This window comes from Loxodonta africana, chromosome 22 (assembly GCF_030014295.1).
Source record: "Loxodonta africana isolate mLoxAfr1 chromosome 22, mLoxAfr1.hap2, whole genome shotgun sequence".
Lineage (NCBI taxonomy): Eukaryota > Metazoa > Chordata > Mammalia > Proboscidea > Elephantidae > Loxodonta > Loxodonta africana.
This window is the reverse complement of record NC_087363.1, coordinates 66362743-66388931: the sequence shown is the minus strand read 5'-3', so window position 1 is coordinate 66388931 and position 26189 is coordinate 66362743. Positions and strand designations below refer to the sequence as shown.

The window sequence follows — 26189 nt, the reverse complement described above, 5'->3', positions numbered from 1 at the left end:
TCCCCTCATTTTACAGATGGATAAATTGAGACCTAAGATAGTCCGTATATTTAGTGGTATCCAAGTCACCTGACCCTCAATCCTGTGTTATTTCCACTATATTACAACTACCAAGGTAATCAGTATGATAAAAAAAAAAAAAAAAGAGATTCTACACAAGGATTCAAAGTATTAAATTAATTTGATATGTTATACATTAGAGATAACAAGACATATGGTAAGAAAATCTAATATTTTATTAAATGTTTTCAATTTGTGCAAAGAGCACTGTAAATTCCTTATTGTACTCGACACCAGAATGGTACTAGATGCTGATGTGGGAAAACTGGGCATAATTACCACATTGTATTATATGACTTAAAGTCAGATTTCACTCTCTATATACAAAGGTAACAATTTAAAAATAAATTCTGAATTACCCTTAGTGAAAGTTCCAAATTCTCTCCTCCCCAAAGATACATGCCCTTGTCATACTGTCCAATTTCATTAAAATACTTCCTCTGTATAGCAAAAATCCCTCCAGCCATGGCAGGTGACCTAGAAAGGAAACATAAATGCTAAACCAATCCCACAGAGATCGTCATTATGGGCTTTTCTTCAAAATTATATTGAATATTAATAATAACTTAAGTTAAAAAGCAATCATATTAATTTATATCAAACTTGCTATCTTAATATGCATTTAAGTACGTAAAATTACCAAATTAAAACTGTAACTACCTAAAAGAATGCAATGAATTTTAGTTAGATTATCACCAAATTGCATAAGCAATATACTCTAAATGTTGTCTTAGTAAAAGGAAAAATTGATATTTAGAATGTAGGTTTCCCATAGGAGTAATGATTAAATTGGATAGTGAAGTTTAGAGCTCTCCGTATCTAAGGGCAGTGAGTATAATATTCACTTTTATGAAAACCATAATGTCACAAAAGCATCTTATTTTGTCCACTAATTCCAATAATATCAAACTCTTTAAGCAGTTTGGAATAATTACATGTTCATTCATTCATTTGCTCATTTGTTTTTTAAAAAAGTATTGGGCACCTATGATGTTAGAGATAAATTTGTGAATCAACAGGCAAAGACCACAGCTCATGTAGGGGCAAAGATAAAAGTAGGGAGACCAGTTAGAGGTTATTGCGGTGGTCTGAGAGAAAGATGATGGAATCTTGTATAAGGGTGGTAGCAATGAAGGTAGTGGGTTGAGGTCAAATTCTTGGTATATTTTGAAGATGGAGCCATCAGATTTACTTATGGGTGGGGTGTGAGTTGTGAGAGGAAGACACAAGTCAGGGCAGACTCCAATGTTCTTGGCCTGAGCACCTGGAAGATGGAGTTGCCATCCACTGAGGCGGGGAAGGCTGTGGGTGCAGCAGAAATTGGTGGGAAGGTTCAGCTTTGGACACATTGCATTTGAGATGTCTATTAAGCATTCAAATGAAGATGCCAAGTAGCCAGGTGAATACATGAGTCTGGAGTTCTGAGTGAGGTCTGATTGGAAGTCATCAATGTAAGATGGATAAGCATGACCGTGTGACTGAGTAGAGACAGAAAGAGGGCCAAGGACTGAGCCGTGGGCATGTCAACATTAAGAGGTTGGGGAGGAGAGGGGGAACCAGCAAAGGACTGAGAAGGAGCAACCAGTGAGGTAGGAGGCTGACCAGGAGATCGTGGTATCAAAGAGAAGGAAGTGATAAGCAGCGTCAAACATTGCTGACTGGTTAACAAGTTTGGGTGGGATTTGGAGTGGGTGAAGCCTGATTAAAGTGAGTTCAAGAGAGCTGGAGTTAGGGGTGCAGACCTCTTCCTTGGGGTCCTCGATGACAGGGACCAAAAACCAAACCAAACCCACTGCTGTCCAGTTGATACCAACTCAGAGCAACTCTCATAATGTTTCCAAGGCTGTAATCTTTACAAAAGCAGACTGCTACATCTCTCTCCTGTGGAGCAGGTGGTGGGTTTGAATTGCCAACCTTTCGACTATCAGTTGAGTGCTTAACCACTGTGCAACCAGGGCTTCTTTGATGACGGAGAAGTGAGGTCAAAATAAGGTTTGTTTTAACCAGGAGCAATAACTGCGTGTCTGTATTCTGATAGGAAAGATCCCATAGAGAGGAGAAACTGGCTGTCCTAGAGAAAACTCTAGATTCTTGTTAAAACAAAAACAAAGAGATTTATTGAAAAGCAAGATACCACTTGGATGTATTCCACAGACTGAAACTATGGGTCCAAAATGGTGAAGCGGTGAACACATATTTAAGGGGTTAGAACAAAGAGCTTAAGGCATATTATTTGATTGGAAGTTACAAATTTACATCATCATAAGGCAGGTTTACTGGGAGCGGGGGCTTGAAGGGGATTGGTTAAAGCATGTGTTCCTTTAAAATTGGTTATAGCCTGATAATTGCAGGGACTCGTGGCAAGGAGGGGCTGTGGTGGGGCTTTTACAGGACATTTCTTAGAAACAGCTTCGTTTAAACGAAATCTTTTGTAAGTAGTTGCCTGGGAGATTTAGATAAGTATTAGCGCGAAGGCTTTTTTCCTGAGATGCTGTTTCTACATTTTTATCATGGAAGGAATATTTCTTGAGGCTATTTGGCAGGATGGGTCTTGATAGGCCCTGGGAAACAGTTTATTGAAGCTCTCCCAGCCTAACTACAGAGAAAACAATGAGAAAACAAACAAACAAATGAAAAAACATTTTCTTAGTTACACTTAGTTACAGGCCTTAAAAAGTAAATCAGGGATTAGCCTATATCAAAAGAAAGGCAAGACAGAGTAGGGCCTCCAACCCTGAAGTAGTCATTTTAACTTTAGTCAAGTGCCTCAGTTTACTTGCTCTTACTCATGATGAAGCAGTTGAGGGCAGACTTACTGAAGCAAAGCTCTTGTGGGGTAAAGGGGGTGGGATCTGAAGCACAGTTATAGAGTACACAATCTGGTGCACTGTGTGGTGCGGAGGTTGTAGCAGAGATTTTCGAAGTTCTCCTGTGGTTGTTTCAGTTTCCTCCCCTATCACAGCACCATGTTAAAGTCATGTTTTCACCTGCCTGTCCTCCCCACTATACATATTTGAGGGCAGTGGTCATGCTTTCCATCCTCACTGTGAGGAGCACGTCCTTCAGACAAGCCAGGCGGCCATGATTGTCTCTGTTCCTGTCCTGCTGGCATCTTTAGGCCTCAGAACAAGCCACCACCCCCACTGAGACCTGATATATAAAAAAGACACAGTTCTGGGCTAACCACCTCCTCTCCTCAAGAAGTCAGGGAGTGTGGTGTGATGGATCACTTTTGTGTGGCCTTTCTCACCATGCTTTTGTAACTCCCACCAAGGTGATTGGGTGGGACTGTGCAGATAGGATAATTGTAGCCTACCAAGGAGGTGGGCTGTCCCTCTGGTTTTGAAATGAGCCTTCCCAGAGGTGGGAAAGAGAAGATTCCATCACCACCAGGGAAGAATAGCCAAGAGCCAGCATGTCACCTGAACCTGGGATCTTTGCGCTGAAAAGCTCCTGGAACCAGGACACTGAGAGAGAGAGAGTGAGCTGTAACCATGAAGGTGGTGAGAAGTGGTGGCAGCAGAGACCTGGCAGCGGGAGATTGTGCAGTGGGCTTCCCAGTCCATGGAGAGAGAAAGCTGAGCGTCTTTGGGCAGAGGCCTATGGCCAGGGATAGGCGTGCCTGTGATCACAGCTGGGAAGAGGCTGTCCTGATGGAAGAACTGTATCCTTGACTGATCCTGAGCCTGAATTGTAACCTGTTATTTCCCTAATAAGCCCCATAATCATGAATATGGTCTGTGAGTTCTGTGTGGCCATCACACAAAGTGGAGTAAGAAAGGAGGAGTTGTCATCTATGCCCAGACAGCTTTTGAGGGGGCACTGCTCATGATGGAACTTTTCCTGTTGTATGCTATATGATTCTTGTAAGTGATAACAGCTACTTTCCACATGCTAATGTCTGTTCAGGCCCTGATCAGAAGGATGTGATGTTTATGGAGCAATCCATATCAGTTATTGGTGCCCTTTTTCTAATGGCCTCCTGACTAGGTAGAAACTGGGTACAACCTCTGAGCACCACACAGATTTGGAGCATTGTCCCACGCTCAGCACACTGCCTGGCCAAATAGGCACTCGATAAATACTTGTTAAATTTACAAATTAAGTAATTTCACAAAATAGTTTTTAAGACTTAGGTCCCATGGAAAATGGGGTAAGAATATTTGCTGCTCAAAGAATTTATCAACCAGGAATGGGTTACCCAATAAGCAGGGTACACAAGGGTTTACATCAAGCAAGGTACACACAGGCTTATATGTGCTTACTTACTAATATGTAGTGCACAATTTCACCCGTTTTTCACCACAGCAAAGATGTGGTAATTTCACCCATTTTTCCCCACAGCAAAGATGTGGTAATTTCACCCGTTTTTCACCACAGCAAAGATGTGGTGGCATCCATGTGATGTTTCACAACAGATTAGGAAATAAACACAAGTAAGCCTGTACATACCTTGCTTACTGGTTAATCCGCCCCTGAGTTACACCTTCCTCTCAAGAAAGCTTTTACCCTAAAATCTTGAAATCACTGAGAAATGTGTGTGTGTCAATGAATGAATGTGTGGTGTATGTGTTAATGGTGTGTGTGGGGTGTGTGTGTGGTGTGTGGGTACATAGTATGTGTATATGTGTGTGTTGTGTCTGTGTGTGTGCAATGTGGTGTGTGGGGGATTGTGTGTGGTGCTTATACGTGTGCATGGTGTGGTTTGTGGTGATGTATGTATGTGTGTGGGTTGTGTGTGGTGTGTATGTGTGTGGTGTGTGTATGCATATGTATATAGTGTGTGTGTATGATGTGTGTGAGCTGTGTGGGGTGTGTGCATATAGTGTGTGTGTATGATGTGTGTGAGCTGTGTGGGGTGTGTGTGTGTGTGAGGTGTATATGTGTGTCGTGTGTATGTGATGTGTGTGTCTCAGTGTCTCAGAGCCTCAGTGGGAGAAATGCTGGGGAGTGGTCTGAGACAGTAGAGCAAGAGTGAAAAAGGGCCTTGATATGTACTTGGAAAAAGGCCCATTACTTTGACTGGTAATGGTCACCCCTGCCTGTCAAGGGGAGCTGTGGGAAGCTGCTAGTTATCATTAGTATAAGCACAGGCCATGGCTTTGCTTCTGTGTTCTAAGTTTTCCAAAATTCATTCCACCTACCTTTTTTTTTTATCATTAGAAATACTCTAAGTAAAAGAAAAAAAATGTATCTTCAGATATGAATGCTGTTCCCATCATGACTAAAATCCAAAATTTATTTTTTCTCTTAACCCTTTAAAAAGAACTTTTTTTTTAATGCTTACTACAGAAACTTTGAAAGTGTAGAAAACTATGAGGAAGACAGTATAAATTACCCAGAATCCCACCACATATTGTTAAATTTTGTGTTTTAATATAAAATATACCAATTTGTACATTACTGGGTGTTTGTACATTACATGCACGCAGATATTGTGTGATTTTATGTATACATATATTCACACAATTGATATCATACAGACATTTTTTTATGTATATATATATTCACACAATTGATATCATTTTATGGCCTGTTTTTCTTTTAACATATTGTAATACTTTCCCTTTATCGTTTGTATTCACAAACTTTTAATGAGTACATAAATATATCTTCTTTTTAAAACCATTCCAATGTTTTTGTTAGGTTAGATGCCAGCTCAAGTCCCAAGAACCAGAGATCAGATACAGAGCCAGCTACAGGAATCCAGAGTGAGCAGAAGCCAGGGAGCTATGCCAGAAAGTCCACATATATTGGATGCAGGTCACACCCCCAGGGAAACTCCCTTTGGCTGCTCATAGTAGATCTCATCATGGAGGTGATTACATTATATCAGTTGTCATTATGGAGATGATCACATCATTACATAGCTGACAAACTACATCATAACTGCCAAACCACATAGAATCATGGCCCAGCCAAGGTGACACACAACCTTAACCATCACAGATGCCATCCAGTCAGTTCTGACTCACAGTGACCCTATGTACAACAAACGAAACACTGCCTGGTCCTGTGCCATCCTCACAATTGTTGCTATGCTTGAGCCCATCAATCCATCTGTTTGAGGGTCTTCTTTTTCCCTGATCCTCTACCTTACCAAGCATGATGTCCTTCTCTAGGGACTGGTCCCTCCTGATAACATGTGCAAAGTGTGTGAGACAAAGTCTCACCATCCTCACTTCTAAGGAGCATTTTGGCTTTACTTCTTCCAAGACAGATTTATTTGTTCTTCTGGCAGTCCATGGTATATTCAATATTTTTTTCCAACACCGTAATTCAAAAGCATCAATTCTTCTTCCATCTTCCATATTCATTGTTTCAGCTTTCAAAAGCATATGAGGTGATTGAAAATACCATGGCTTGGGTCAGGTGCACCTTAGTTCTCAATGTGACATCTTTGCTTTTTAACACTTCAGTGAGGTCTTTTAAAGCAGATTTACCCAGTGCAATACCTCATTTGATTTCTTGACTGCTGCTTCCATGGCTGTTGATTGTGGATCCAAGTAAAATGAAATCCTTGACTACTTCAATATTTTCTCCATTTATCATGATGTTGCTTATTGGTCCAGTTGTGAGAATTTTTGTTTTCTTTGTGTTGAGGTATAATCCATTACTGAAGGCTGTGGTCTTTGATCTTCATCACTGAGCGTTTCAAGTCCTCTTCACTTTTAGCAAGCAAAGTTGTGTCATCTGCACACGGCAGGTTAATGAGTCTTCCTCTAATCCTCATGCCATTCTAATAGTATTGAACGTTTGTGTTGTTTACTAATATAAATGCTGGTATAATATACATCTCTGTATGTATTTCTGATTTATTCCTCAGGGATAAATTCCAAAAAAAGGAATTATTGCGTCAAAGAATAAGAACATTTATAAGATTCTTCATTTATATTTCCAAATTGTTTTAAAAAAGGCATATGCCAATTTAAAAAGGAGCCCTAGTGGTACAGTGGTTAAGTTCTTGGTTGCTAATGGAAAGGTTGGCAGTTTGAATCCATCCGCAGCTCTGTGGCAGAAAGAAGTGGTGGTCTGCTTCCATAAAAATTACTGCCTTGAAAACCCCAGAGGGTAGTTCTGCCCTGTCCTATAGGGTCACTATGAGTCAGATTCAACTCAATGAAACAGGTTTTTGGTATACCAATTTATATATGCACTAAAAGGGTGTTAGAATCCCATAAAGTTTTTTGTTTGTCAAATAACTATTAGGGATACAATTTCCCTAATGAATGTGTTAGCTTTATGTTCGAATAAGATACAGATGGGGAAATATTTTGTATGGAAATGTTACGCAAATTACAAATCACTTTTTTGTAAATGGGCTACTACAGTTGCTTCTTAGTAAATTTGTTTTAAATTATCCTAAGATGAACTAAAATATTGATGCTTAATTTTTTATTTTTGGACAAATCAAGATTTTATATATTAAATTTTATTGCAATACAATATGCATTCTTTTTTGTCCTGAAGTCTATAAGATTAACAATAGCTACCGTTTATATTGATCACTCGCTCTGTGTCAGGCCTTAAACTATGTGTTTTATAAGTGTGATCTCATTTAATCTTCTCAATAAGCCTAAGAGATGAGTGTTATTATCACCATTTTACAGATGAGGATACTGAAGTTTAGAGAGGTAACTGGCCTAACGGAGGGATGTTTAACACACAACTCCAGTGATGTTAGTCACCTGGCATGTGGATGATGCCTCCTAGAGATGTGCAGTGCCCAGCCTACACAACTGTACATGGCAGCCCTACACATCTAATATGCAATGGAGTTTCTACTACAAACCAGGCCTTCCTGAATGGAGCCTTTAAAGTGATATACTGCCTCTCAAAGTAATGAATGAATGCATACAGCGTTGTGTAAGGTACAAGGAAACCAAAGAGTTATAGAACATCTCTACACGTGAAGAATGACAAATCAAGTGAGTGCGTGTTGAGTACTAAGTGATTCTATGACAATAACAGACCTCAGATGTTCAGGATTAGGGGCAAGTACCAGAGATGTTGTTTACCAGAGATGGTTAGGAATGATGTTATGAAAGATTTACAATTAGTGGTAGGCCTTCTAGAAAATGTAGGCTTGACAAAAGTACAGAAGAGGAGCGAGGGCATTCCAAACAAAGGCAACAGTGTGAGAGAACAGTGAGATGTCAGCACGCGAATGTGCACACACCATAGGGCTGGAGCATAGGTGAGCGCAGAGAGAGGTGAGGTAGGCAGTGGAGGCTGCATGAAGGAGTCTGTATGTCACCCTAAAGGCAATGGAAATCCTTTCCAAATAAGACTAATTGGTGACATGTGCAAAGTGAGGTTTTAAGAAAATTAACAACAGAGAGAATGAGTTGGGAGAGGGGAACCTGCAGGCTGGGATGTCACTTATGGTGTGGCAAGGCAGGCCTGGTCTATGAGGGTGGGCAGAGGAATGGACAGCTGTGATGTGGGAGTCATCACAAAGGATGGTCTCCTGGGGCTGGTTATACGTTGCAATAGAGTAGGCAGTGGGAGATTTCGGGTATTGCCACACAACACAATATCCCATTGGTGATTGTAGGATAAAGTACTAAGTAATTTCCCAATAACTCCTCCCAATTCTTAGATCATCTTTATTTCACCTTTGAGTTAGGAGACAAGGCTGCTTGCCAAGAGTAAGAGAGTCAGGGAGGGGGCAGATATCAGTATTATGAGAAGCAGTAAAGATCTAGAATCGCCACTTTGGTGAATGAGCACAGGAACTCACTAGGGATGAATAAAAGGTTTGCAGAGCAGCACGAGGTCAGAGATCACAAACAAGTGTGAGTTTTAGTACACATCTCTAAGTGTTTTGACAAAATGTACCAGCTCTGATGATATATGCACAAAAAAGAGATGGTAAATGTGATGGTTAATGTTATCTGTCAACTTTGCTAGGCTGTGATTCCCAGTATTGTGTAATTGTCTTCCATTTTGTGATCTGATGTAATTGTCCTCCATTTCCTGGTACTGTGTAATTTTGTGTTGTAAGTCCTAAACGTCTATATGTTGAGAATGGATTGGTGTGGGGTGTATCTTAATAAAGGGCATGACTCAAGTCACAGCCTTAAAGTCACACCTTTAAATCACACCCTTACTCAAGTCACCACTTTGCTCCAGTAAGGACAGTTTCCTTGAGGGTGTGGCCTTACCCAATATATATGAATGCTCTGGCAAATCTCTCTCTTACTCCGGATCTTGCATCTGGCTCATCATCACCTGACCTTGGGACTTGAGCTAGCAGCCTGCTGTCTCACCTGCTGATTTGGGATTTGCCAGGTTCTGAAGCCCTGTGAGCCAGCAGCCTGCTGTCTGACCTGATCCAACAGCTTCTGCAGCCCCATGGGCCAGCAGCCCTGTCATCTGATCTGCTGATTTGAGTTTGTTAGCCCTGGCAACTGCGTGAGTCAGAAGAAGCCTGATGCCTGATCCACAGACTTGGGACTTGCCAGCCTCCACAACTCTGAGCCATTTTCTTGAAATAAATCTCTCTCTATATATACATACTTTCATACATACACACATATATATGCTTCACTGGTTTTTGTTCTTTAGACAAGCCAGGCTAATGCAGTGGAATTGGCTCAGGGTTGGGAATTTGCAGAGATCTTGCGGCAGAGGTGTGGCAGGTAAAGGTATTGGCAAGAGAAGAAGTGAATTTATAGGTCAGAATATCTAGGCTACACAAGAAGAAAGAAAGCCACAAGGGACAAAACGAGAAATTGAAGGACTGGAGGTCTTGATGACGTCAAAGGTGTAGCAGAGCAGGAACAAGCTAAGAAGATTCCAGGTTGTGGACAAAGAAAGGACTGGATATCTAGTAATCGAGATGACGAAAGGTCCAGGATAAGTAGGAATAATAACAGCTAACCATTCTAATTTAGCTAACATTTATGTAACACTTATTATGTCATCTGTGACATGTCTTATGTCACTTAATGCTCATAATAACCCTGTGATATAAGTATTGCTGTTCTCCAGATTGTGCAGATGAGGAAACTAAGGGGCAGAGAGGTTGAGTAACTTTGTACAAGATCATACAGCTCTAGCTCAATTAGAATAGAGGTGAAGATCAAGGACTTACTAGGTGTTGTTGTTGCTGCTGTTAGTTGTCCATGAGTTAGTTCCGACTCATGGTGACCCCATGTGTGTCGGATTAGAACTGCTCCATACGGTTTTCATGACTGTGACCTTTTGGAAGCAGTTCTCCAGCCTGTCTTCCAAGACGCCTCTGGGTAGGTTCAACCAGCCAACCTTCCAGCTGGTAGTCAAGTGCTTAACCATTGATGCCACCCAGGGACTTCTTCTAGGCAATAATGGTGGAACGTTTACCCATGCGACTTTGGAAGCATCAAGGTCAATAGCAAGAGAAGAGGGAAATTATGAGCCTGGTATCAAGTTAACGTATGTGGGGAGTGACCTGGAGGGAGTCTCTATTTCAGTAGCCTCATAAATGGAGTTAAAAGTTTCAATATTCAAATTTTGAGCAAAGAACAGGGAATTAAAAACAAACTCAACTGTTTTCTCATTTAGACATACGTTTTCCAAGATTAAGACTCTATAAAATTGCAGGCTGCAAGCACTTGGATAAATATTTTATGGGTGAACTTGGCACAGATGTCTGCTTTTCCTGGGATGTGCACAGTGCTGACATTTTGTTCAATAATTCACAGACACACTGGTTTCCAAGAACAAAGTCTACATTCTGAAGACGGACGCTTGTGAAATGAGAGCAATGCAAACCATTGTGGTATTCTGACGTGGTCTAAGATGTTCACTGTCAATTGTTCATACAGAAACTTAACACCTAACAAATTCTGTTACTCAAGAATTTGAGAAACAAAATAAATAAAACATTTCTATTCATCAAACCAAAGAAATAAAAACAGTAATCTCTGAAAACTTCATTTTTTTTACCAGGTCCCAAATACATACATGCTATTGCCCTGTAAACAGCAGAAATCTCACCTGATTGGTCCGGTGGGTCCCTCTGGTCCCTCCATTTCATAGGAAAGAACATTATCCCATTTAAATTGTAGCTTCCAGTTGAAAGCTCCCCTTACAACAGGAGAGGGTGTGTATTCCAGGGTCGTATCATTAATGACATCGATCAAAGGGCAAACCACCACTTTGGGGTCTTTGGAGATAGCAAATAGCAAGGGCTCCAGCCACACTCTATTCACCTCACAGTGGCTATCCAGGAACACCAGAACATCCCCTGGGGAGGCAGCAACAGTCTAGTGTTAGGCCATATGGATGAAGTTTATGACCACTCAAGTAAAAGTTCAGTGCGGTGAACACTGGTTGAGCATTTACTATGTGCTTGGCTCATAGTGTGATTTTAGTTTCATTGGGAGGAAAGAAATACATTGTTATGTACCAGGAAATGGGGTATCATGTGCCATAGATGTTCAGAGGAGGCAGGGTGAGCTGGGCTAGACAGTGGTTTGGGGATGATTCCAAAGAAGCATGTGGAACTGAATAGGCTTAAATTAAAAAAAGAAGAAAAAATCATTTTAGCTTGGCCTTGATCAATCAGCTTAATTTAGCAAATCCTTACTGAGAGGACACCTTGTTAGACATTGAGTTTGGTGCTTAGGATGAAAAGGTGCATAACATTAATTTCACTCTTGAAGTTCAGCTGTAATGAGGGTCTACTCTACTTAGAAGGAGCCCTGGTGGCACAGCGGCTAAAGTGCTTGGCTGATAACCAAAAGATTGGTAGTTCAAACCTGGCAGCTGTTCTCCAGGAGAAAGATGTGGCAGCCTGCTTCCGTAAAGATTTACAGCCTTGGAAACCCTATGGGAGCAGTTCTACTCTGTGCTATAGGGTCGCTATGAGTCAGAATCAACTCTATAGCAGTGGGTCTGGTTTGGTTTTTTGGTACTCTGCTTAGTGAACATGGGAAAACTGGCATGGCTAAAGTAAAGAACATGTATTGTCTTGCTCATTAGAAGGACTCAGATTGGAAGAGGCCTCAACACTCAGGTAGAAGAGTTTAGGCTTTTTCTTGTAGTCAACATAAAATAATTAGGAAAGTATGGAAAAACAACCCATGTTTAGAGTGGAAGACTTAATATTATTAAAATGACAATAATTCCCAAACCGATCGGCAGATTCAGTATAATCCCTATCAAAATCTCAGCTGGCCTTTTTGCAGAAATTGACAGGGTGATCCAAAGATTCATATGGAAATGAAAGAGACCCAAATGTGCCAAAACAATCCTGAAAAAGAAAAAAAAAGATGGAGGACTTTCTGATTTCGAAACTGACTACAAAACTACGGTAATCAAAACTGTAGTGATCAAAACAGTCTGGTACTGGTATAAGGACAGACATACAGAACAATGGAATAGAATTGAGAATCTGGAAATAAACATTTACCTTTATGGTCGATTGATTTTTGACAAGGATACCAAGACAACTCAATGGGGAAAAGAATAATTTTTCCAACGAATGGTGCTGAGACAGCTGGATATCCACATGCAAGATAATGACGTTAGACCCCTTACACCTCACACCACACACAAACATTTAACTCAAAATGGATCATGGATATAAATGTAAGAGCTCAAACTATAAAATTCATAGAAGAAAGCATAGGCATAAATCTTCATGAACTTAGGTTTGGCAATGATTTCTTGGATATGACACCAAAAGTAAAAATGACAAAGGAAAAAAATAGATACATTAGACTTCATCAAAATTAAAAACTTCTGTGCTACAAATGATACCATTTAGAAGGCGAAAGTCATCCACAGACTCACACATCCTGATAAGGCACATGCACCTAGAACATATAAAGAACTCTTAGCACTCAAAATAAGAAGACAACCCAATTGAAAAAGGAGTGAAGAAAAAAAAAATGGGCAAAGAACTTCAATAGACATTTCTCCAGAGAAGATATACGAAGGGCCAATAAATACATGCAAAGATGCTCAGCATCATTAGTCCTTAAACAAGAAAACGCAAATCAAAACTACAATGAGATACCACTTCATGCCCACAAGTACAGCTATAATAAAAAAGACAGACAATAGCAAAGCAAGGTTGTGGACAAATTGGTACCCTGGTGCATTGCTAGTGGGAACGTAAAATGGTGCAGCAAATTTGGAAAACTGTTTTGTAGTTCCTCTAAAGTTAAACACAGAGTTACCGTATGGTCCAGCGATTCCACTACTAGGTACCCAAGAGAAGTGAATACTTAATGTTCACACAAAATCTTTTACACAAATGTTTATATAAACATTATTCCTTAAAGCAGAAAAGTGGAAACAACCCAAAGGTCCTTCAACCGATGAATGCATTAAAAAAAACTCATACAATGGATTATCGTTCAGCAATAAAAAGGAATAAAGTACTGACGCATGCTACAACATGGAAGAACTTTGAAAATATTATGCTAAATGAAAGAAGCCAGACACAAAAAACTACATATTGTACGATACCATTTAATGAAATGTCCAGAATAGGCAAAAAGGCCCCTTGGTGGTTCAAATGGTTTGCACTCAACTACTAACTTAAGGGTTGGCAGTTCAAATCCACCCAGCAGTACCACAGAAGAAAGACCTGGCAATCTGCTTCCTTAAAGGTTACTATCAAGAAAACCCTATGGAACAGTTCTACTCTGTAACATGTAAGGTTGTCACGAGTCAGAATCGACTCAACTGCAATGGGTATTTTTAGGGAGACAAAAAGTAGCTTAGTGAGTATTTAGGGCTTGGGTGGTGGAATGGGGAATAACTGCCAATGGATATGGTTTGTGTGTGTGTGTGTGTGTGTGTGCGATGAAATGTTCTAAAATTAGATTGTAGTAATGGTTATACATCCCTGTGAATGTACCAAAATCATTGAATTATATACTTTAAATGGGTAAATTGTATGTTGTAAGTTATATATCAATAAAACTGTTAAAATATCATTACGAAAGAATCACATTGAAAAGAAAGAGTACATCTTCCACGTCTTGCTATAAAATACAACTATTTTTCTATGCAATTCACAACAGAATTTTAAGTCATTAAAAATGATATAATCCCTCAGTTCAAATGACTGATTTCTTATTTATCCAAGATATTCTCTCCCTCTATAAACAAATGTGTGTACTTGTTCTACCAATATCTTGAACAAGCAGGACTCACGGCAAAAACAACTTTACTTTTTTCTTCCACTGTTCCTTTAAGGCCATCCAAGAAGGACTACCCTTGGATGCAAACCAGAACAGTCCCCAGGACTTTTCTGGTTACTCTGGGTTAACTGGAAGCCTTATAGTCACTCTAATTTGAAAACACAGTCTCAGTTCAGAAATTAGAATTTCCATCCTGTTGTAATCAATGTTCCCCGACTTGATGCAGAACTACTCATTGTCCCTTCTCCCACAACTAGGTTGAGTTATGGGAAGGTCATTTGCTTCTGAATTAAAGTTAGCATGATCGTCTTCTTATCACTGCCTTACTTTTCTCCTTCCCCAGCTTGCTATCTGTGATGTCTGATCTCACTAAGGGTCAAAGTAGGGTGAGAGAGGAGAAGTGAAGGGGGCAGGAAAGTTCTTACTCAACTGGAATTATGGAAAGAATGCTTGGTGCTCTCTGAGCTGACTCCTCTTGAGGTATGACTGTTATGGTTATTTTGAGGATCCCTCTTCCCATCCTGTTAGTCTTCTTATCTGCTGCTTCCATGATCTGGGCAAACACATTCTATTCTGGTGGTCCTGAGTCGCTCCTCAGCTCCTTAGAGTCCTGTGTTCTACCCTACTTCTCTGCGGAGACCTGTCCATCACATTAGCCCAACTGCGCCTTTCTCAGAGCCGTACAGCAATCTGAAGCCCTTTCAATTCAAACCTCATTCCTTCCCTCTCTCTCTTCACAAATGTCAGGTCTGAAGCTCCCTCATATCTCATTTCTTCTCTGTCTTCCCTTTATGCTTCACCTCAATTTCCCCTAATAAACGTTATCTTCTCATTCTGTCTTGGCATCTGCTTCCCAGAAGCCCTGAACTGACACCCCACCTTTGCTTTAGAACTCTCCATCGAATAGACCAAAGCTTCTGCAGAAGCTGCGTTCCAACCCACTTTCTCCTTGTCCAGCTTGCTTTCCTCATCCCTTTACAAGTGTTGTTTCCAAGAGCACTCCCCAATGAGCCTCCCGTATGCAGCACTCCACCTCAGACTTTGCACCCTGGGGAACTTATCCTGTGACGGGATAATGCGATGGCCCCTGGAAAAGAATATCTTCCATTTGAAACAACAAATTGGTGTCTCAAAGCAGAGTAGTTTGAGTCAAAAGAAGATTAAACACTCAAATGGCCGAAATGCATTTCCACTTTTCTGAGTGAGCCAGCAGAGACACAGAGGCTCTCGTGTGGATTCCCACGTGCCTGGGCAGGAAGACCCTGGACACAGACTCTGGGCCACGTTCTGAGTGAGATGCTCATACCTGAAGCGCGAGATGCTCCAATCAGCCTTGCTCGGATCAGCCCCTCTCTCTTCTTGTTTCTTATCAATTTAATCTTTCCCCGAAAAACTTCCAGGTGATAGTCTAATTTTTCTTTCAAATCATCTGGAAAAATATTCAACACTTGGTAATTAGTAAACAATTACCTCAGAAATTAAAACAGTTTGTCACAATTATGATTAATCCCTAAAAACCATGTTGCTTCACAGGAGTTCTAACTTTAGAAGAAAGTTTTATCCTGTGGAAGGAGAAGGAGAAAAAAAAAAGTGATTCATCATCTAAGTCAGCTGGAAATGTTCTTCTGTATTCCTAGTCAGATACCTCTATTTTAATACATTGCAATTTTGATGGACGTTTTACCGGGAAAAGCCTGAGTTAGGAAGCTTTGGAGCAATCTGGATTTCCTTCTAACTGTGCTGGTTGCCTTATAATCAACACGCTTCTAACTCTGCAGTGACTCTCACGTAGGTTGTCGTACCACCCTGAGTCTCAGTGTCCTCATCTATGAGGAATAATATTCATTACATTAATTAAAGGATTATATGAGAGGGGGAAATCTATTACCTACCACAGAGCCTGGTCCCTAGTAGCCTCTCAATATTTGAAAGAGAGTATGATAATGACGACTCCCTGGATGGTGCAAACAGTGCTCACCAAAAGGTTGGAGGTTTGAGTCCACACAGAGAGGTGCCTCAGAAGAAAGGCCTGGTGATCTATTTCTGAAAAATCAGCCATTGGAGCAGTTCTGCAGGGACACACGTGGGGTCACCATGAGTCAGAATCTGCTGGATGGCAGCTGGTTGCTGGTTTATGATGATAATAGAGGAGGCTGGGGCCAGGTGAGATGTCTCCTTTTCCTCCTACTGTTTCTCACCTTTTTCCTTCCCAGCCCATAGTGGGTGAGATTTACATTGGATTAGGTAGGCTTTTAGGTTTGAAACCTCTCCAATATTTACACTGTTGTTGCCATGGGAAAATGGGCCCTACAGCATGTGGTAAATGGGGACAGCAGACTCCAAAGATGGCATCGCTGATTTGAGCACTAACCAATGGTCCAATTGAAATTCAGGCCTTGATGGAAATACTTTAAACCTTCTTTCTGGTAAAGTACGTGGATTGTGTCACTCCCCTGCATTAAGTCCTTTAATAGCTCTTCATCTTCTCTAGATAAAATTCAAATAATGCTCTTTCTGAGCACGTTCCTTTTTATGTTTCCGGTTTTATCCACTCTGCTCCTCCCTACACGCCAGCCTTACCCAATATCCCAAACTCACCATGTTCCCTCTCACTCCTGGGCTTTTACAATGCTAGTTCCTCTGTCTAAAACACCTTTTCCTTCTCTTCACCTGGATAACTCCAGCTCATCCTTCAGACTTCAGTTTAAATGTCACTTCTTTCTGATAGCCCCTTGGAAGCACTAACCACACCATTAGACTGAGCACCTTAAGCACAGGGCCCAGTTCTTACATATTCTCCCATGCACTGATAGCACCTAGCAGAGTGCCTGGCTCAATTTTCACCCCCATAATTCTTTGAATAAAAAACTCAGGCATCGTAAGGGATGAAACTGCCTTCAAGGTAGATTAGATAGGTTATTAGTGTTTTATCTTACCAAATTCACTCATGTCATCTACCAAAATAATTTCTTCCAGGATGTAGTGTGGGGTGAGATTCATGACACTTGACACTGTCCGAAACAAGGCATTAAATTCTTCATTATGGAAGCAAATAATAACACTGGCAGTAGGTAGATATTTTGGATAATGTTTTTCAAGACACCTGCAGGCATAAATAATAGGAAGAAAATGATTCATTTAAAAGCCTTGGATGTTTTGAGGTCTAATTCAATTACCTTTTCTTATTTTCATTTTTTTTCTGTCTTTATTACTTCAATTGATTATGATAACAAGGTGAAATATATTTAAAAATACAAAAAAACATCAAAATGTCTTTAACTTCTTATGATGTTCTAATATTTTCTAATATTAATGCCAGTAATAATTGCCCTTCCCTGAGACTCCGTTTTGACCATCTTAGTTATATTTTAAACATAGCCTAAGAACAAATTTTATCTATATTTTGGTTTCTAGTAGAAAATGAATTAATAAAATTATTCACACTGAAACGTTTGCATTAACTTTATTGTACTATCTTCAAAGAAAATACGACATGCTCTGTTCTTCTTTGCTGCAGCAAAGAAATGGAGTGAGAAGGCGGAGCCAAGGTGGTGCTATAGGCAGAAGCACCATGCTGTCCCTCTGCAGCAAAGACCTGAAAGCTAAGTAAAACAGAAACAAACATCAGTTCTGGAACCCTAAACACCAAATGAAGGAAGAACTCGATCAAGTACTGAATGGAATAAGAAACTGACAGAAATATGCGTCAGAATCGACTTGACTGCAACAGGGTTTTTTTTTTTTTTTTGAGAACAGAGAAAGAGGAGAGTGATGCACTGGAGGTCCCCTACCAGCTAACATAGCATAGATACACCATCTTGGACTACAGCTAGTAAGGACTGCTGACAGGGAGTACAGGAAGGCAATTTCACAGAGCTACCAACAGGAGACAGAGCACCTGATCCGTGCTGCCTCCACCGCTGCCATACCACCTGGTGAGAGAGACATCAGCTTGCCACCACCCCAATTCCACCCCACCCCCAACGGCTAGCTACCCTACCACCATATTTTTAAACAAATTAGTATTTATCTATTTAATTTTGTTTGTTGGCTGGCTGGTTTCTTCTCTCTTTCTCACCTCTTTTCTCTCCTTTCTCCCACCCACATAGCCCCGTGGGTTGACCACACCCCTTCTAGGCAGGCTGAGCCACACCACTGGGCTAGAGACCCACTGGCACATGGCCTCACTGAGTCTGCCCCACCCTCACCCATGAAATCTTACCTCACTGCCATTTTATTTACTTTCTTTTTGCTTTTGTTTCTCTCAATTCTTTCACCCACACCCTTAGCTCCCCACATCACATTCTGTCGTTTCCCTCCTGCCTATCTGCACCATGCACTGAATGTCATGCCCCCAAGTGGCACTGATGTGGTCCCCTGAACCCCACCCTGAACTGTCCCCTGGCTCCACCCCTTTGGCCCCAGTTCATGCCACAAACTACCCAGCCCCACCCTTCTACTCCTGCTGGACCCTCCCTGCTGAACCATAGCTGAGTGACTGGCCTTGCCCACTTGGACAAGGTAGTGAGAAGTATCATGCCTACAGGTGAACAAGCAACAAAACACACTCAGCCCACCTGCCCAGACATAACCAAATAAAACAAAAAAGCAGGACAAAACAATCAAATCTACAATCAATAAATGAAGAAAATAATTCCTGAATGTCCTGGAGACAGCAGACAGTACCAAAATATATAAAATGATAGAAGAGAATGACTCTAGAAAACAACCAAAATAAAACACCAGATGACTTTCTGGTAGAAGAAAAGGCACTGAAACTACCTGACAGGGAATTCAGAACTCTAATATTCAGGGTTCTCCAACAGATGAAGGAAAATGCCAACCAAAATAAGGAAAAAATAGACAAAATCATGGAAAACACAAAGCAAAGAAGAAATCAGGAAAATAATAAGGAACAAAATGTCAAAATAAACAACTAGAAATCATACAAAAACAGCAATTAGAAATCCAAAAGATAAACAACAAGATATAAGAAATGGACACTGCAGTAGGTTTTAGGAGTAAATTTGAAACAATGAAAGGCAGGATTAGTGAAATTGAAGACAAATCACTGGATACCACTTTGTTTGAGAAAAAAATCAGAGAAAAGAATGAAGAAAAATGAAGAAACCCTGAGAATCATACAAGATACAAGCAAATGCAAAAATTTGCATGTGATCAGAGTTCAAGAACAGGGGGAGAAAATGGAAAACACAGAGAGGATTATTGAAGATTTGCTTACAGAAAACTTGCCTAAATCATGAAAGAGGAAAAGCCAACCATCCAAGAAACTCAGTGAATCCTATACAGGATAGACCCCAAAAGATAAGCACCAAGACATATCATAATCACATTCACTAAAATCAAAGACAAAGAAAGAATGCTGAGAGCAGCTCAGGAAAAATGAAAAGTCACATAAAAAAGGGGACACAATAAGACTATGATTACTCAGCAGGAATCATGCAAGCAAGAAGGCAATGGGGTGACATATATAAAATCTTGAAAGAAAAAAACCTGCCAACTAAGAGTAATATATCCTGCAAAACTCTTGCTCAAATATGGTGGTGAAATCAGGACATTCCCAGATAAACAGAAATTAAGGGACTATGTAAAAACCAAACCAAACTTACAAAAATTATTAAAAAGAGTCCTTTGGTTAGAGAACCAATAACACCAGAAAAGAACACAGGGCAGGATCAACCATATATCAACCTAGATAATGAACTTGCAAAGATAAAACAAAAATAAAAAATTTACAAGCACCAGAGCATAAAAGAGGGAATAAATGGTGTAGGTATAGAACTTCCAAATGGAGAGGCAGTCAGGGCTATATCAAGTAATAAGAAAAAAATAAAATAAAATAAGAGACTGGTTTAAACTCAGGAAAATAGGGATAAATTTCAATGCAAACACAAAGAAAGTTAACAAACCTACTTACCAAAATAAAGAAGTAAAACAAAGTCTCAGTAAACAGAAAACCTACAAAAATGAAAAACAACAACAACAACAAAAATCCACAAACAAAAGGAATTCAGCCCAGAAGAGTAAGAGGAACAAAAAAAATGTCAGCACCACACACACACACAAAAAAGCACTATGTAAGATAAGGTAGATAACTGGGATCGTCTGAAAATTAAACACTTATGCTCATCGAAAGACTTCATCAAGAGTGTAAAAAGAGAACCTACAGACTTGGAAAAAAAATTTGGCTATGACAAATCTGAGAAAGGTCTAATCTCTAAAATCTATAGGAAAACTGAACACCTCTACAACAAAAAGACAAATAATCCAACTAAAAAATGGGCAAAATATAGGAACAGACACTTCACCAAAGAAGACATTCAGGCGGCTAACAGACACGTGAGGAAATGTTCACAATCACTAACCATTAGAGAAATGCACATCAAAACTACAGTGAGATATCATCTCACCCCAACATTACTGGCATGAATTAAAAAAAACAAAACAACAACAAAAAAAAAGCAAAATAAATGTTGGAGAGGCTGCAGGGAGAATGGAACTCTTATGCCCTGCTGGTAGGAGCAAAACAGTACAACCTTTTTGGAGAATTATATGGCGCTTCCTTAAAAACCTGGAAAAAGAAATACCATGTGATCCAGCAATCCCACTCCTAGGAATATATCCTAGATAAATAAGTGCCCTCACACAAATAGACATATGCACACTCATGTTCATTGCAGCATTATTCACAATAGCAAAAAGATGGAAACAAATTAAGTGTTCATCAATAGATGAATGGATAAACTATGGTACATATAAACAATGGAATACTCCTCAACAATAAAGAATAATGACGAATCTGAGAAACATCTCACAACATGGATGAATCTGGAGGGCATTATGCTGAGTGAAATTAGTCAATCACAAAAGGACAATTATTGTGTGAGATCACTACTACAAAAACTCAAGAAAAGGTTTACACATAGAAAAAAACAATCTTTGGTGAATATGAAGGAGGGCAGTTGGGGTGGGGAGGAAATCACTAACTAAACAATAGATAGGTGGTAACTCTGGTGAAGGGTAAGGCAGTTGGACAATACTAGGGAGGTCAGAACAACTTGATCAAGGCGAGGTCAAGGCAGCTTCATAGACTCATCGAAACTCCCTGAGGGGTGGAATTACTGGGCAGAGGGCTGGGGACTATGGCCTGAGGGGACATCTAGCTCAATGGGCATAACATAGTTTATGAAGAAAATGTTCTACATCCTACTTTGGTGAGTAGCATCTGGGGTCTTAAAGGCTTGTGAGCAGCCATCTAAGATACTCCACTGGTCCCACCCCGTCTGGAGCTAGGGAGAATGAAGAAAATAATAACACAAGAGAAAGATTAGCCCAAAGGATTAATGGACCACAACTACCACAGCCTCCACCAGACCGAATCCAGCACAACTAGATGGTGCCCAGCTACCACCACCAACTGCTCTGAGAGGAATTACAATAAAGGGTCCCAGACAGAGCTGGAGAAAAATGTAGTACAAAATTCTAACTCATAAAAAAAAAAAAAAAAAAAGACCAGACTTACTGGTCTGACAGAGACTGGAGAAACCCTGAGAGTATGGTCTCTGGACACCCTTTTAACTCAGTACTGAAGTCACTCCTGAGGTTCACCCTTCAGCCAAGGATTAGAGATACCATAAAACAAGACGAGACTAAATGGGCACACTGGCTCAGGGGCAAGGTTGAGAAGGCAGGGGGAACAGGAAAGCTGGTAACAGGGAACCCAAAGTCAAGAAGGGGAGAGCATTGACATGTCATGGGGTTGGCAATCAATGTTACAAAACAATATGTGTATTAACTGTTTAATGAGAAACCATTTTGTTCTGTAAACCTTTGTCTAAAGTACACTAAAAAAAAAAAAAAAATGTAGTGAATATGATGTTGTTGAATATCTTCCAGGTATTTGGCAAAACATTTTATTATTTGTTCATATAAGAGGAAAATAGAAGCTGAATTCTAGTAATGTTAGTTATTGACTGTTAATGATTGTTTGGATTGCTATATTATTTGTTAGAAAATTTTTGGTTGTAAGAGATAGAAACCCACTGGAGTTTAAGTAAAGGTTAGAAGGTATGTTGTAAAGTGACCCAGTTATATTGTCAGAGGCCCCCTTGTCAGGACAACGGCTGGTGCCTCAGAGCACGAATGAACTCGAAGGTTGGAAGGCGTCTGCACTCTCTTTCCCCTGGGCTCTTCTCTTTACATCTGGGAATGATAGTAATAATGACAACACTAATGACATCAACCTACCTCACAGGGTTGTGAAGATTCAGTGAAGTTAATACATGTGAGATGCTCGAATCAGTGCCTGGGATATAGTAAGTGCTCTACATGTCATAATCGTAATTAGCATTTTCTCTCTGTAGCCTGTCTTTGTTCCACTTCTTTGACAGACTGTGCCTGACATCAGCATATTTTATAATCCAGCACCTCAGAAAAAGCTGGTAGGACTTTCTCTTTCTCAAAATAAAAAATTTACAAGACAAGATTCACTGTCCAAGCTTGGCTCAGGTACCCAGCTGGGCTAATCAGCTGTGGCCAGAAAATGGGGTCCAAATATAAAATAACTGTTCCTACTGTGACCATGTGAAAGGGAACGGGATGGAAAACACCAGGAAAGGAGGTTTCAGGCAGACAATTCCCTCTGTATCCACAACAGTGCCTTCAGGATGAAGTCCTGCCATCCTTGCTTCTAATGAGCACGCTGGCTGTGCTTCTTCTAAGACAGATTTGTTCATTTTTCTAGAAGTCCATGGTGTATTCAATATTCTTTACCAACACCATAATTCAGACACAGAAATTCTTCTTCAGTCTTCCTTATTCATTGTCCAGCTTTCACATGCATATGAGGGGATTGAAAATGCCATGGCTTGGGTCAGGTGCACCTTAGTTCTCAAAGTGACATCTTTGCTTTTTAACATTTTAAAGAGATCTTTGCAGCAGATTTGCCCAAAGCTATGTGTCATTTGATTTCTTGACTGCTGCTTCCATGGGCATTGATTGCGGATCCAAGTAAATGAAATCCTTTACAGCTTCAAAATTTTCTCCATTTATCATGATGTTGCATATTGGTCCAGTTGTGAAAATTTTTGCTTTTTTTTTATGTTGAGATGTAATCCACACTGAAGGCTGTGGTCTTTAACCTTTGTCAGTAAGTGCTTCAAGTCTTCACTTTCAGCAAACAAGGTTGTGTCATATGCATATGGTAGGTTGTTAATGAGTCTCCCTCCAATCCTGATGCCACTTTCTTCTTCATATAGTCCAGCGTCTTGGATTATTTGCTCCGCATACAGATCGAACAAGAGTAGTGAAAGGATACAACCCTGACGCATACCTTTCCTGACTTTAAACCATGCAGTATCCCCTTGTTCTGTTCAAAAGACTGCCCTGATCTATGTACAGTATCCTCTTGAGCACAATTAAGTGTTCTGGAATTCCCATTCTTCACAATGTTATCCATAATTTGTTATGATCCACACAGCTGAATGCCTTTGCGTAGTCAATACAACACAGATAAACATCTTTCTGGTATTCTCTGCTTTCAGTCATGAGCCATCTGACATCAGCAATGATATCCCTGGTTCTGAATCCTGCTTAAATTTCTGGCAGTTCCCTGTAGAGGCACTGCTGATGATCTTTGCCAAATTTTACTCGTGTGTGATATTAATGATATTGCTTGATAATTCCCGTATTCTGGTGAATTACCTTTCTTTGGAATGGGTACAAATATGGATTTCTTCCATTCAGTTGGCCAGGTCTTCCAGATTTCTTGGCATAAGTGAGAGAGTGCTTCCAGCACTGCATCCATTTGTTGAAACATCTCAGTTTGTATTCTGTCAATTCCTGGAGCCTTGTTTATCGCCAATGTCTTCAGTGCAGCTTGGACTTCTTCCTTCAGTACCATCAGTTCTTGATCATATGCTCCCTCCTGAAATGGTTGAATGTCGACCAATTCTTTTTGGTACAGTGACTCTGTGTATTCCTTCCATCTTCTTTTGATGCTTCCTGTGTTGTTTAGTATTTTGCCCATAGAATCCTTCAGTACTGCAACTTGAGGCTTGAATTTTTTTCTTCAGTTCTTGCAGCTTGAGAAATGCTGAGCGTGTTCCTCCCTTTTAATTTTCTATCTCCAGATCTTTACACATTTCATTATAATACTTTGTCTTCTTAAGCTGCCCTTCGAATCTTCTGTTAAGCTCTTTTCTTCATCACTTCTCCCATTCATTCAAGAGCAAGTTTTATAGTCTTTTCTGACACCCATTCGGTCTTTTCTTTCTTTCCTGTGTTTTTAATGACCTCTTACTTTCTTCATGTATGATGTCCTTGAAGTCATTCCACAACTTGTCTGGTCTTTGGTCATTAGTGTTCAATGTGTCAAATCTATTCATGAGATAGTCTATACATTCAGGTGGGATATACTCAAGGTTGTACTTTGGCTCTCGTGGACTTGTTCTAATTTTCTTCAGCTTCAACTTGAACGTACATACAAGCAATTGATGGTCTTTTCTGCCTTAACCCCTGGCCTTGTTCTGACTGATGGTATTGAGCTTTTCTATCATCTCTTTCCACAGATGTAGTCAATTTGATTCCTGTGTATTCCATCTGACTAAGTCCATCCACATGTATAGTCACTGTTTATGTTGTTGTAAAAAGGTATTTGCAATGAAAAAGTCGTTGGTCTTGCAAAATTTGATCATGCTATTTCTGGCGTCGTTTTTATCACCAAGACTATATTTTCCAACTACCAATCCTTCTTCATTTCCAGCTTTCACATTCCAATTGCCAGGAATTATCAATGCATCTTGACTGCATGTTTGATCAATCTCAGACTGCAGAAGAAGGTAAAATTCAATTTCTTCATTTTTGGCCTTAAAGGTTGGTGTGCAAATTTGAATAATAGTGGTATTAACTGGACAACCTTGTAGGCATATGGATATTATCCTCTCACTGACAGACTTGTTCTTCAGGATAGATCTTGAAATATTCTTTTTGACGATGAACGTGATACCATTCCTCTTCAATTTGTCATTCTCAGTATAATAGACCATATGATCGTCTGATTCAAAATGGTCAGTGCCAATCCATTTCAACTCACTAATGCCTAGGATATCGATCTTTATGTGCTTCATTTCATTTTTGATGACTTCCAATTTTCCTAGGTTCATACCTCATACATTCCACATCTGATTATTAATGGATGTTTGCAGCTGTTTCTTCTCATTTTGAGTAGCGTCACAAGGCAAATGAAGGTCCCAAAAGCTTGACTCAACCCATGTCATTAAGGTCGACTCTTCCTCAGTCCTCTTTTGAGTGCCTTCCAACCTGAGGGGCTCATCTCCCAGCACTATATCAGAAATGCTCCATTGCTGTTCCTAAGTTTTTTGCTGGCCAATTTTTTTTTTTTTTAGAAGTAAATTGCCTAGTCCCTCTTCCTAGTCTGGAAGGTCAGCTGAAACCTGTCCACCAAGGGTGACCCTGCTATTTGAAATACCAGAGGCAAATCTTGCAGTAACACACCAACACGCAAGCCACCACAGTATGACAAACTTGACAGATTTAAAGAGCAGTACACTGTAACTCAGATCAGTTTATCTCAGGAATGTAAGGGTTGCTCTAATTTCAAGGAAGAAAACCATATGACCATGCTAAGTCAGTCCTGAGAAATTATTTAATAAAACATATCAGCCACTCTTGATTAAAGTAAAACTCCAAAATAAACCCATTCCAAATTGGTGCATCTTTGGCCGGTCAGCACACACGCCAAAAGTAAACTTTGCTACCAACATAGCAAATTCAAGCACTCTGGCATTCATGTGATACACTCGTTAGAAAGGCTGTTTTTAGAGAAAGAAATGGAAAATGGATGTTAATAAAAATAAATAAGGGGGAAAACTTCAAGTAAAGAAATAGAAAGTAATTTCCTTAACGTGATAAAAAGCGTTTATCAGAAGTCAAGAGCATACATTA

At 40.0% G+C, this 26189-nt stretch overlaps 1 protein-coding gene across 1 annotated transcript in view; it reads right to left on the bottom strand.

The window, feature by feature from the left end:
* Positions 1-26189, bottom strand: part of GALNTL5 (polypeptide N-acetylgalactosaminyltransferase like 5) — a 79698-nt gene that overhangs the window by 21267 nt on the left and 32242 nt on the right. The window contains exons 5-8 of the mRNA XM_023548054.2: positions 17141-17307; positions 15511-15633; positions 11044-11293; positions 420-537 (exon numbers count right to left, since the gene is read on the bottom strand). Coding sequence (XP_023403822.1) covers positions 420-537; positions 11044-11293; positions 15511-15633; positions 17141-17307 — 658 coding nt within the window. The remainder of the gene's footprint in view (positions 1-419; positions 538-11043; positions 11294-15510; positions 15634-17140; positions 17308-26189) is intronic.